The sequence below is a fragment of the Tamandua tetradactyla genome, chromosome 3 (genome assembly GCF_023851605.1).
Source record: "Tamandua tetradactyla isolate mTamTet1 chromosome 3, mTamTet1.pri, whole genome shotgun sequence".
NCBI lineage: Eukaryota > Metazoa > Chordata > Mammalia > Pilosa > Myrmecophagidae > Tamandua > Tamandua tetradactyla.
The window spans coordinates 23503774-23517234 of NC_135329.1; the positions used below are offsets into that span (position 1 = coordinate 23503774).

The 13461-nt window shown below is 53.5% G+C and overlaps 1 protein-coding gene across 2 annotated transcripts in view; it reads right to left on the reverse strand.

Moving 5' to 3' along the window:
- Positions 1-13461, reverse strand: part of PEBP4 (phosphatidylethanolamine binding protein 4) — a 217628-nt gene that overhangs the window by 16790 nt on the left and 187377 nt on the right. For both annotated transcript variants that reach the window (XM_077152773.1, XM_077152774.1), the window contains one exon: positions 591-636. In XM_077152773.1, the coding sequence (XP_077008888.1) occupies positions 591-636 (46 nt within the window). The remainder of the gene's footprint in view (positions 1-590; positions 637-13461) is intronic.

Below are 13461 nucleotides of genomic sequence, written 5' to 3' on the forward strand. Positions count from 1 at the left end.
ATTGCTTGGCCACCTGAGCATTCCTGCCCAGTGGAGTTGAGGGCTTCCTCCCCGGGCGGGGTTCTCAGACGGAGGGGAGCTGGTGGCGAGGACTGGGGTGGGAAGGAGAGGGCATCTGAGAAAAGGGAGGTCTATGCAGCCATATTATGGGGCTGGAGGCAGGTGAGTAGAGAGAAGCTGGCGGAGGAGAGGAAGTGATGCGTGTCCCCTCCCGCAGCCCCCTCCCCAGTTTCGCCAGGCATGCGGCCGCCCCGGCTCCGTGGTTAGGGATGCAGCTCCGGTCAGCTTGCTTGCACTTCCCTGCTGGCCCCGGGGACAAGGGACAAGCCCACCTGCGTTTCAGTTTCCTTCTCTTTAAAATGGAGATATTGATCGCAACTAACTTAAAAGGCAGTTGTGTAGATTCTATCGGCTACTACAAGCGAATGCTCGGATCAGTGCTTTGCACGTCGCTGGTAGTCAGTAAAGTGGACGGGTCATTAATAATAAGCTCTATCATTGTGATTCTTGTGATTAGCTCCAGGGGGCTGGAGGCACACGTGACCCAACCTTAGCTCGGGAAGGGGGTGCTGGGGGGGGGTCTTACTTACTTGTTAATAACTGGCCCTGAATCTTCCCTTTCTTCATATCAGTGCCCTGAAATAAGAGACAGACATGGGCGTGAGTCATTGCTGGGCTAGCAAGAGTCCTTAGCCATCACACTCTAGTCTAAGCGGTTTCTGATGAGTTGTCTCTCTCTCTGGGGGAGAAGGAGGAAGAGGAGGCAGATGTACAGCTACACCCGGGAGCAGCTGCTGGAACAGGGCTGGGGGAGCATGGGATAGGCGGCTCAGGGGGCCTGGGCAGAGACACAGACATCCCTGAGGATGGCCGGGTGGAGAGGGATGGACGCCTGACCTCCGGGGAATCCAGAGAGGACATTTTCTGAAGGACCATCCCATGCTCACCAGCTGCAGCCTGCACCTGGGCACAGGATGCAACTCACAGGCTGGGTGCCTGGTCAGCACTCAGGGAGGGGCTGGCGTTCTCCAAGGCTCGCCATGTCGGCCCAGCCTCTCAGGAGGGAGGACACAGCTTGCTTTGGAGTCTTCAGAACATGAAGCTGGTGGCCAGCTGAACAACCAGAGGGGAGAGGAGGGGTGGGAAGAGGCTGATTCTGAGCGAGATTCTTTCCCAGCCTTGAGTTGACTCAGCCCACAACCCGCAGGCAGATTTCTGGCCACTGGGACAGCCTCAGTTTCCCTCCTTCCCTTCCTTTCCCTCCCTTCCCCTCTCGGCTCAGTGCTCGCTGCCTGTGGGATAATGAGGTGATCCCGGGGGCGGGTGCTAATTATTGTTTGTGCCGGACCTGGGAGATGCTCAGATGAAAGGGATCGGGGCTGGGCCCCTGGGTCTGTGCCACAGCTCGGGGCCCCGGGACAGGCCAGGGAGCCCTGCGGCCCCTAAGTGTGGGATTTTATAGCCTTAATGATGGTGATTAGCGTGGCTCTTAATTGAGTCTGCCAACACCTAACTGTGCTTTGGCTGCCTTTCCACCTTCTCAGTCCAGCCCCTGCTCCTGCAACGTCGCAGAGCCTTGGGTGCTTCTGGTGGTAGAGGGGGTTTGGGGCTGGAGCAGTGCAGAGTCCCAGCCTGAGAGGTTGTGGAAGAGTGGGGGGAGGGGAAGGTGAGATTTCCTCTCTGTGTTCGCCAGAGCATTTTCAGAAACTCTAAAGTGAACCAACCTCTAGCTTGTGGTTTACATCTTACAAAAACTTAAGGCCCATTCCCTCATTCCATAACCCACCCGACCACCCTTTAGGATGTGGCTTGTCCACGTGCTGGTCTCACCACGTCCTCGGTGGCCAGGACGCCCCTCTCTCCGCAGGCTCCTCCCCACAGGTCTGGGTGGCCTTTGGTGGGAGAAGAGGCAGATGTAGAAGAGCGGACCCTCCACCATGAGCCCCTTCCCACTTTGATCTCTTCATCCCACCCCAGGGGAGACCTTTTCCTTTAACTAACTCCTTCCACCCTCTCCAGCCCCATCTTTTCTGCTCAGGAACCTCCAGGCAGCCTCCAAATTCAGTGCCCTGGACCTGGTGGTGTGCAGTCCTGCCCTGCCTGGCTCCTCTCTCAACATGATCCACTGACTCCCCCAATTTTGGGCCTTGCATCATCCAGGGCTGGCACGAGGCCCAGGTGCAACCAGGGCCTGGGGTGCAGGGACACCAGGAAGGAGGCAGAGCATGTACAGGTGTGACCCCACTTCCTTCCCTTCCAGTGGCCCCTGCCCCCTCAAAGTCTATCTCTTCCCAGAGGAGGTAAGGACCCGCGGCCCGCAGCCACTCTCCCCAGAACAGCTCCTCTCCTGGCCCCAGTGGAGACGGAGAGGTCGGTGGGGGGGGGGGGGCCGAGCCCAGGGGAGCCCAGCCCAGCCTGCCCTGCTCCCCGCTCCCCAGCCGCCCCCTCATTCCTTTCCCAGCCAGCCTAGCCAGAGGTTTGTTGAAGCAAAACAATAGCAAACTAAGCTGCCTGTTTCCCCCCCCCAATTCCCCACAGGCTTGGGTCCCACCCAGAGTGAGAAACAGGCTTCTCTCTGCTGTGTGTAAGTGCAGGGCTGGGGTGAGGGTGGGAGCTTGGGGCCGGTAAGGTCAGGGAGTTGGTTTGCCCAGGGCAGTATGGAAAGTCTGATTCTGTGGTTGATTGGGGTGGGGAGACTCTCTTTCCCCACCCTTTCACTCTGTTCTCAGCAACCGAGGCCAACTTGGCAGCGTGCATGCAAGTCCTCGGGTTGGACTCATTGAGTAAAGCCACCTGGCCCTGCCTGCCTGCCTTGCCTTGCCTTGCCCAGCCGGGCTGACTCTCAGCTCAGCCGAGGCAGCTGCGGGGGGGACCTGTGAGCCGGGCATGCGTACAGACGCTGGTCCTTGCTGGAAGGAAGAGTGGGGAAGGACCTGGTGGCAGAAGGGTCCCCACGTACCACGTGGTCACCTACTTCAGGTGACTATTACTTGGTCCAGCTGGTTTAAGGACTGGCTAAGTTCCCTTAGGCTGTACATTTTTTCTCCTTGGTCTGTCCTGCGGGTAGAGGTAGGGGCTGATGGGGGAGGGGGGCTAGGGACTAAAATGTCTACCATAGAATCAGACGCCTGGTAGAGGCCTTAGAAAACTCAATTCACAAGGTGAGGCAATTGAGCTCCAAAGAGGTTCGGCTACTTAGGCAGAGCACTGTCAGCAGAGGGGGACGGTGGCAGAGGAAGTGGCCTTAGTGACCAGCACAGCCAGGATCAGGTGCCACAACTTTGAGTCTCAGCGTGGTCCTGTGCCTTCTCCATGACAGCGTGACCGTCCCTCATTCCTTGGGGAGGTAGAAACCGCTGTGAAGCACGCAGATGTTACGGAGGGTCGGGGCTGCAGGGGAAATGGCTATCTCCCTCCTCCCCACCGGAAAACCTCAGCTCTGCCCCGAATATCTTCATGGGTTAGAATAGCATGCTTAGCCCGTCATCACCCTAGAAAGCTGGATGGAATTCAGGGGCATTTCAGGAGGGGAGAGGGGGCCAAGTCGCTTGCCCAGCGCACAGCCTGAACTGAGGGGGAGGGTGGGGGGTGCCTGCAGGTGCTGGATGACCCCAGCATCTGAGGAATGACTGACCACACACCTGTCAAGCCCAGGCAGAGAAGAACTCTAGGGGGTAGAGCCTGCAGGAGGTGAGGGGGGCACTGCTGAAAGCTCGTCCACACCCCGGCCTCCCCCGCTCGGAGCCAGCTGCCTCCACCTGCCTGGTCCCCCACCCCCACCCCCACCCCAGCGTCCAGGTGTGCTTGCTCTTCTTTAAGACCGGCCCCAGCTTAGACCAAGCCTCCTTTTCCTTGCTATAGCTGAGACAGGCTGACATTTTCCAAAGGAACTTGTCTAAATGCTAAGGTTTAAAAAAGGAAATAATTACAGAAAATAAAACAGCATAGAAATAGTCAGGTTTCTGATCCCCGAGAACACTGGAAAGCACAGGCTCTCAGGATATCAGCGTGCCCGGCCAGGAGCATCTGAGGGGCCTGGGGATGTGCCCACACAGCAGGGGCCCTTCTGAGGGTCAGGAACTGGACCTTGGGAAAGAAACACTTTTTCTTATCAGCATCTTCTGGGAATGGAGAGTCCAATACCCATACCTGCCTAGCATGGGGAGGAGGAGGTGGAAGTTTTGCCCAGTAAGACCCTTAAATCCTCAGGCTATAAGAAGAAGAGACCCTCTTTATATCTTAGAAGCTGATCTCCAGTGTGCGTGCGTGCGTGCATGTGTGTGTGTGTGTGTGTGTGTGTGTGTGTGTGTAGGGCACGGGAAAAATTCATGACCATGTGGAATGGGGATAGGTACAAATTATTCTAATCGCAGAGAAGGAGCTCTACGCTGTGAGCGATCTGAAGGACGCTTTGGGTTTATAGAACACGAGATTTCCTTTCCAGCCTCTCCGAGTCCACTACTTCTCTGTCAAACCAGGTTGGCACGTGAGGTTCTTAAGAAAAGTTGGGCTGGACCGAGTGTTATGGCAACTCTCCTCCCGGATCAAGGTGGTCTAGATGGTCTCCCCAGACTCTTCCTGATTGATTTGTCTCAGGTGAAGTAAAGAGCACAGTGCTGGAGGCCAGGGGTCTGCCTCCCCACTGTCATTTGACATTCGAAATGAGCTTTAGCATTTATTTCCCAGAGCACTGCCCCACTGCTTGATCTCACAGCCGTCAGTCCATAGCAAAGGCAGGCATCCTTATCCCCATTTGACAGGGGGAATCAAGGGGAGGCCTGCCAGCTTTCCAGGGGCAGGGACTGTCTCCTGTCTCTGCAGCTCATCAGGATGCTTTGCCCACAGTAGGTGTAGTGGACTTTGTCAGGGCTCCGGCCCACCCCTTCGCCGCCACCGAAGTGGCAGCTGCATTTCCAATCTGCTTCCCTAGGCCGTGGGGTCTTCTTTGACCCCAGACTCTGCTTTGTCACTTGTGCAGCAGGCTGGAGACGCTGGGGTGTTGACACCGCCCTGGCATCAGTCCTTCACCCAGGACTGATGGGAGTTGGTGTGTACGTGTGCCAGCTCCTCGCCCCTTGGCTGAGATGACTCTGAGAAGCCTGTTTCATGCTCACTCAAGGCATCCACCGTGGAACTTGTCTGATAACGAACGCTTTATTGGTTGCCTTGTCTTTCCGGTCTCACTTACCCATTCACTTAAGGGTGTTTCCTTATGTCAGCTTGAAAATAAACAACTTGTTCTAGAATCCTTGTCTCGGGCTCTGCTTTTGGGGAAGCCTAGTCTAAAAGTGTAGGTGTCAAATAGGCATATGTTAAATGAAAATCACCTCTATCCTTTGTTCATTGTCCCCATGGGGGAAGGGGGATGTCAGAGAGCTGTATTTGATAGCCTTTTCATAGAACTGAGGGTCCAGAGCTGTTCCTCCCCTACCTGGGGGGATCCCTTAGGTAAGGGCTCTTTGAGACTCAGTGTCTAGATTTCGTTTGTGAGGTCTGGTGGGTGGGGTAGGGGCCTTGCTCAGCTATTGTCCCAGCAGGGAGGCTGGTCCAATTTCTTCATTCTCCTTCGATTACCTACAGCCAATTACCCGCCCACCTGGGCGGTTGGGAAGGCCCCAGGTACTCAGGCTTGCTGACCTCCAGAGAGAGGGTCAGCAGCACATTACCTCCAGTGCATGCAAGATGATTTAATCTATTTACCCACCTCTTCCCATTTGGACAGGAGGAATCAATCACTTCTCCTTCCTTGCTACCAACCCCAAAGTGGGTAGCTTCACTTTTTGATCTGTGTGTGTGTGTGTACGTGTGTATGAGGGCATCAGAAGGGTCTCTAACTTGAAATGGTAGCTACTGAAAGGTATCTAGAAAGTAAGGAGGGGGAGGGAGAAATGAGCAAAACAGAGCACTTGGGGGGACAATGGATAAAAGGGAAAATTTAAAGAGTTTCAAGCTTTCTGACACTGGCACCAAACAAGAAAGCTCCTTACTGTTTTGCACAGCTGCCTGCAAGCTGCCAAGTGGCAAAGGATCCAGGAAAAGGCAAAGGATTGGAAAGTGCTACCCAGCAATCTGTGTATTCTGCAATTACCAAAGGGTAAGTGAGTGGAAGGTGACTGACAGCTCCCAGGCTCTGAGATCCCCAGGGGCTATGGCTGCCAGGCCTCCCCGTGCCAGCCTGGAGAAAACCCAGCCAAGGGGACTGGTGCACTCAAAGGGAAAGGTTGCAAGTCAGTTAACCCTATGGCCTGCTCTTTTGCCCTGGGGCTGAGGAAAGGAGGGACAGCACTGAGGTGGGTGGAATGAAATCTGTGGGAAGCGGTAAGAAAGAGGTACAGACATGAGCCCTCTTGGGAATTGAGTGCTTCTGGGCTCCAGGGTGCAGGATGGTCAATTATTTTGTGCACCAGTTTCCCTGAAAGAAGTGTCAACATCAGAGACCTGATAGACCTTTTCCTGGCACCTTCATGGGCAGTGGGCATGGCATGGTAAATGCCGTTTTTAGAATATGCCAAGACTGATGGGCAGATCCTCGTATCTTGACACAGATTGGCAACAGGGCCCCCAGGTTTTGATTCCCAGTTTGGCTTCAAATCTGGAGCTAATTACTTTCTTGGGTGTCCCGATGCCAAAACAGGGTGGGGGAGGGTGTGGCTGAGAAGAGATGCTTTGCTTCTTGGATCAAGTAATTGCCCAGGATGGGAAGAACTTCACCCGGAGCTGTGCCACACTCCATAATGCAGCATTAAGAAATAGGATTTCCAAGGCCAAGGTCATGTTTGTGTGTAGCTTGGAAAGTACAGGCTGTCCAGTCCCTTTGTTCCGGACCTTATGGTTCCCAAGTAAGTTGCACCTGCATGTGATGTGTCTAGCACTGAGTTGGCCCTGAGGAATGATGGCTGGCTAGACAGCCAGATAAATGAATGAATTAATAAATGAACAAAAGACCATGCTGGAGACAAAAGTACGAACATGTCATCATTCATGGGGTGGGGAAGCCCATGCTCTATTTGGGGCAGATAAACCAACAAAGAAATAACTCTACAAGAGGCCTAAGTAATCGAGGTCTATGTGAAATTCTGGAGGAGCAGAGATGAAGAAAGATGTAGCTGCTTGGGAGCAGTGATCAGGCAAAGCTACTGAAAGGAGACTATGCTGTATCTGGGCCTTGAGGGATATGTAGGAGTTTTTCAGTTTTCAAATGGACAAGATAGGGGAGGGGATGGGCAGCTGAAGTTGAGGAAACTGTAAAAGGATTTCAAATGACTTAGCTGTCTGCTGAAGCCAGAACCAAGCATGCACATCTGGAAGAGGTGTGAGATAAGGTTGGAAATGCAGGCTGGAGTCAGGCTTGAAAGGACTGGTAGGCAATGCTTATGATTTCTGAGAATCAAAGCTATTAGCAACCTAAACCTTGGGTCCACAGACCCAGGCAAGGCTTTTCTGTCTTCCCAAACGCTCAGCAACCATGTCCCACGAGGGACATTGAACAGACTGGAAGAGTGCCTCTCTGGTTAAGAAAGAATCTGGGGGCAGCCAGGCTTTGATTTGGGCCACTGCTCAGCTTCAGGTCTGAACAGGATGCAGGTGACTCTTGGGCTCCCAAACCTAAATGCTTCCCTTCTATAAAAAGTAAATTTACATTTTTTGCAGGTCATAAAAATCTTATTTGTTCATTTTGGAGTTTTTTTCAAATACAGAAAGCACTAGAAAGAAAAACAATCCCCTGCATCATACCATGTATAAATAACACGAATAAAGAACATGAGGGATTCCTTCTTGCATTTCGTTCCCAAAGCATCATGTCATACAGATGGATGCCAGCTTTGAGCCCCTGGTTCTCTGCTCTTGGGGACCTCCTGCTTGGGGAAACTTGCGTAAATTATTTTCAGTCCCTAAAGCTCAAAGAGGGGTTTGAATCACAGGAGATTGCAGGTCCCTCTTTGACCCTTATCTGCCTTGGAATTACCTGTACCTCAGGGGTAGAGTTAGGGGGTGGGTGGGGAGGAAAAAAAGAAATAAACAAAACAATGTGTGTCCTTATTAAACCTATTCCACTTAGAAATAGACAAGAAATATCAATAATATCAAGATAGGTTGAAACAAATATCATGAGTTGACTTGTTGACCGTACTTGTATATGTCTTGGTGTCATTTAGATGAAGGATTGTCATTTCCAGTTAAGTGGAACAAAACCTGAAGCTTTCAATCTCAACAACAGGTTGCTGGAATGCTCGTTTATTTGGGAAGATGTAGGGAATTGGGTAATCTTCACACATGCATTCCCTGATACCTTGAATCTTACATCTTTACGTCCCAAACTCTTTTCATCTTAAGTATTTTGGATAGCAATCTTGTCGAAACCTTAGCTCTTGTCTTCCTAAGCAGATTACATGGAAAATACAGACGTCATTTTCAACGCCACTGTGGTTGTCACAATGAATACCAATTTTGCACCCTACTAGAACTAGATTGCAATGTTTAAGAACAAGGGAAGAAATGGACCATTCAGGCTCCTACCTGCTCAAATTCCCTGAAGGGCCAATAGTTTAAGATTTATGGAGCATCACAACACAAAGTAAGGGGCGCCAGCTCTTGTGGTGGGTCTACAAGGTGGCAAGCATTGGGCCAGTCTCCCTCCGTGAGTTAGCTTACTCTGGTCACCGAGTTCCAGAAAATTCCCGCCTTAGACGCAGTGACCCTGGGGAGACACCCCCCCCCCCCCCAACTTGGAGGGCTGAGGCTTTGTTGCCAGGCCTAAGAAGTCATGCTTTGCATCCTGGTCTCTGGCACCCATCAAACTAGGGAAATGGTGCCATCAGTTAAAAGCAGTCCTGCTCTGTTACCGACTCTGCTATGGACCCACCATCCTTAAGAGCAACTGGACGGCCACCCAATGCCATTGCCAATGAGCTCAGCAACTGCGCAAGAACTTAATCTCTCAGTACCTGGGTTTCCTTGCCTGGCGCTGTTGCTGCTATCTGCCCTGGCTGCCCTACAGAGATGTTGTGAAGATAAAATTAGGAAATGGACTATTCTAGAGTCCCACAGTGCTGGCCAGGGGTAAGGGTCAGTACTGTGCCCCCTCCCCGTCTGATATCTGGAATGAAGGCTTACTCGGTGGAAGGAGAGGGGCTTGGCGGCTGCTTGGGGAGGGGGCAGGGTGGGGGCAGCCGAGGTGGGAGGGAGGGCTCCCACTCCCCCCGGGCCCTTGGAACCCATCCGACAGGCTCCGTTTTGCTGTGACAGGCCCAAGAAGGCTCCTGGCAGGGTCAGCCTCATGAGGCTAATGGATCTGCTGTGGGCTTGGAGGTTATTGGGCTGTGAACATGGGCCCATCCTGCTGGGTCTGCACTCACCCAGCGTGTACCACGCGAGTGGCACATAATGTTTATTAATATGCCTTGATGAGGGGCATTAATATCTCTTAATGACACCATCTGAGCTCAGCCTCCTTCTTCTTCTCACTCCTTCTCTCTCCCTTTTCTTTTCCTGCATCCCAAGGAGACACACACACACACACACATACACACTCACATTCACAGGCATGGAGAGACACAGCACAGAGAGAGGGACAGAGACACAGGCACATGCTCAGAGGGAGGGTCAGGAGAGGGAGAACTGTCCAAGCCTGCCCTCCTTTGGTTGCTATGTAAGGAGGCAGGAGTTTGGGGGTGGCAATGGGGATCCCCCACCAGGATCCTGGGTAAGGGAGGAAGTGGCCTACCTCTGGCTCTACTGTTAGGTGGAAACTTGGGTGATGTTTCCAGAAACTGCTGGGTGATGGGAACAAAGAAAGCAAAAACAGTGGCCAGACTTTTCCCAAACTGATCAGAATAGGAGTGGCAAGGGGCGAGATAGAAGCTGGGGTTGGGGAGGGACTGAGTTTCTTGATGGGAGCAGGAGGGAAGGCAACTCAGGAGGTTGGCAGGTCACTCCCAGGCTAGGTTTGAGTGGGCCAAAGAGTGGCTAGAATGAGAGACAAGGGAAGGGGAGACCAATGAGTCACACACAAACATGCGCACACATGCCCTCCTTCTCCCGATGGCCTCTACACTTGTGGGCATGCCAGGGACTGAGCATGATGGGGAGAGCCAGAGGGAAGGGGGCATTTGGGAAGGGGGTCACCAGAGAGGCTAACGCTTGGACTGTGGCTTAGGAAAAGTGGGTGTGGGAATTTCCAGGCCTCTGGCAGGGGACCAGGACAAGCAGATGACTGATTAGGATTGAGGTCTGTGAATAAGAACTGGGCTGTTCTATTACCCACTTAGAGTCTGAGAGTCAGTGGGGTGGGGGTGTCAGGAGAAAGGGGGAGATGTAGAGGGACGGCGGGAGAGAAGGTAGAGGAATCCGACATAGTCAAACAGGAGACAGAGGTGGGGGTGGGGAGAGAGTACCCTTGACCCTGCCCTCACCCAGTGGCTATGGGTTGGAGGCTACAGGTCCCGTCCATTCTCCACATAGCTGTCGAGCAATTAGGAAACCAGCATAGTTAATCTCCAGAACAAACAGGGCTTGGGAAACTGCAACCCAATCAGAGAGGAGGAGGCTGCAGGACTGACTCTGGCAGCCCGGTTCTTATCACTCTCCATCTCCAGCATCCAGTCTTTCAGGCTAGGTGGCTGCTGTCCCAGGAGGGGAGAAGAGGAGGAACTGCGAAGGGCCCATAACTGGGAGGAGCTACCCCACCAGAGTTCTGCTCCCCAAATCCAGCTGGCCAGAGGTGGCCCAGCAGCCCTGAGCCCCTACCTGGCGTCTGGTGTCTGGAACACCACACCCCGGGGCTCATAGGGGGGCTGTGAGAGCTCCATGGGGCTCTCCCTGGGTTCTTATGGGTAGAGACAAGCTTCACGGTCTCAGAACAGCTGGTACAGCAGTTTCCTCCACCTCCTGGAGTGGCACTCTGACTTCCCTGCTCTCTAATGACACCAGGAAATAGCTAACTGCTGATTGGGTGGTCCTGGGTAGACCCCTGGCCCTAAAGGCTGGGCTGGGGGACGGGGTGGGGAGAGGGAGCCTAACAGTCACGAACTTCTACTGCGGCGTCTCTTGGGGAAGCTGGTAGCAATGGGTGGGAGTTAGGTGCCTGGGCTCTGTTCTCTCTGCTTTGTCTGCCTCTTTTGTTCTATCAGGCTTCCATGCTCAGCTCTGGTGTGTATGTGTGTATATGTGTGTGAGATAAAACATGATCCATACTTTTGAGTCTCCTTCCTTTGTCCCCACCAAAGGGCCCAGGTCAGCAGAGTCTGGGCCTTTGGATGGGGGCTACCTTGTGAAAAGAAGGGAGGAAGGAAGGTAGGTAGGAAAGAAAGTAGGAAGGGAGATAGGAAGGAGAGAGAGGACTAGGGGAGACGGACTCTGTTGATGAAAGCTCTGGGTTCAGGAGTTTTGAGCAAGAAAAGATGCTGCCAAGATTGGAGGCTCTGTGAAACCCTGCGCTTATTAGAAAGTGTGACAACAGCAGGAACAACCTAAGTGACATTCAAATCACATCTTGCTCTTTGCAGTGGGACCCACCGTGAATCTGGCCCCAGTCCCCTAGCCCCTTCCTACTCAAAGTGGGGTCCTTGGGCCCGCAGCATCAACATCATCTGGGAGATGGTTAGAAAATGCGGAATCCCAAGCACGTCCTATTACCCGCTTAGAGTCTGAGAGTCAGTGGGGTGGGGGTGTCAGGAGAAAGGGGGAGATGTAGAGGGACAGCAGGAGAGAAGGTAGAGGAATCTGACATAGTCAAACAGGAGACAGAGGGGAGGCCCTGGTTGACCTTTAGTTCGGAGGCAGCCAAGCTATCTGTTCAGATTGTTGGGATGACGTGGGCTTCTGGGTGGTCAGAGGAGGAGGGTAAACCAGATGGGTGATGGGCTCGCCCAGGCCTGGTGTGCACCTCTCCTTCCCTTTCCCCTTACTTAGAGTCCCAGACCAGTGACTCTCTTGGCATCGTTTGCTGGTCTGAGTTCCTGGGGGCTTATGATGCAAAGGTGGGGATGGAAAGGAGGCCTCTTCCACAGATGTCTGGTCCCACCTGGATGCACTGTTGGATGGGTGGGTGCTACGGGCGAGGAGGGTGGTCTTGATGGACCCATTGGGGCTCCTTTCCTCCAGATCATGCTCCTCACTCCTGACCTTGAGAAGGGGGAATGTTTGTCCCCCAGGGGTTCAGGGATCTCAAAGTTCTGAGGAAAAGATAAGAGAGTGGTTCCTCTTTCTTGCTGCCTGTACAGAAGAGGAGGGTGTGTGGGGAGTCCCTTGTTTGTAGGCTGGCATCTGCTTCAGGGGCCTTTGGTTCAGCAGGAGGTCTGCAGCCAAGGAACTCCTTAGACATAGATGCCCAAGCACAGTTGCTCTCCCTGACCACTGTCGTGCTGCCCTAATGTTCCTTAGCCATACCAGGGCCTTCCTTGCCTGCCTGGGTCAAGCCACATTCACTTGTGTGGGCCAAGGGGAAGTGCATGTGGGCCCACGAGGGCTCTGTCAGGGTCCAGGGCCAGGTGATCATCAGCTGGGACCAGGATTTGCTTTCCTTCTCTTGTGCTACATTTTTACAGTGCCCGGCAGGCAAATGCCAATCTGGGGAGCTTGGCAATTACAATGAAAAAACAACCAAGGCTGATCTCAATAAACTCCACCCTGACCTCACAGTTGGTCCCATCCATCTCTGGAATGTGCTAGGGACTGACATAACCCCAGGGGAGGAAGGGAGGTCTATATGGTCTTCTCTGGCAAATCCAGCAGAGTCTGGGGAACTACACTGCCCCTTTAATGGGTGGCCATCTGGGAAGGACAGCTCAGCTAAGTCCCATGGGCCTGGATGGAAAGGCTTGTGCACAGAGGAACCCCAGTTGTCTTCCTCCCTGGCAGGCAAGAGAGCGTGGTTCAGGGCGGTTTGTGGGGCTTGGCTTCCAGCCCCGATGGGGAACATCACCAGCTTTCAGAAGGTGTTGAAATGCGTCTTTGCATAATGTTGAGGAAGGCCTAGTCATTCCAGGTGACACTGCCCAGGGGCATGGGGAGATGGGAGGAAAGGGGACAGGGTGAAGTAGGGAAAAAGCCTAGTGGGGACCAGGGGTCCCGTAGCCTTGGCCCTCCACAGCTGCTGGCTCCCCAGGTGTCCTGGTCTGGGCTTCATACTCCCTCCTTCCAGTCAAAGCCCATAGAGGTTTAGTCCGGGGGAAGCCCCCACCCATCTGGCTGGGCCTCAGAAACTTTCCACCCCGGGAGTCTGGGATTCAGGGATGCCAGGCCAATCCCCAGGCTATGCCACAGGGAGCTGAGACAAACTTCTTCCCAGAACTTTTGGTTGTGAAGAGTTAATTGCCCTGGTGTCTGAGGCTGCAGTGTATAAGCAAGGGGTCTTTAATGAATGCAGATGACAGCTGATTAATCTGCCAGCTCTGGAGTCCCCTGCTCCTCTCTGTGGGGTCTGGCCACGCTCCATTCAGCCTCGATGGCCTACACCAGCAG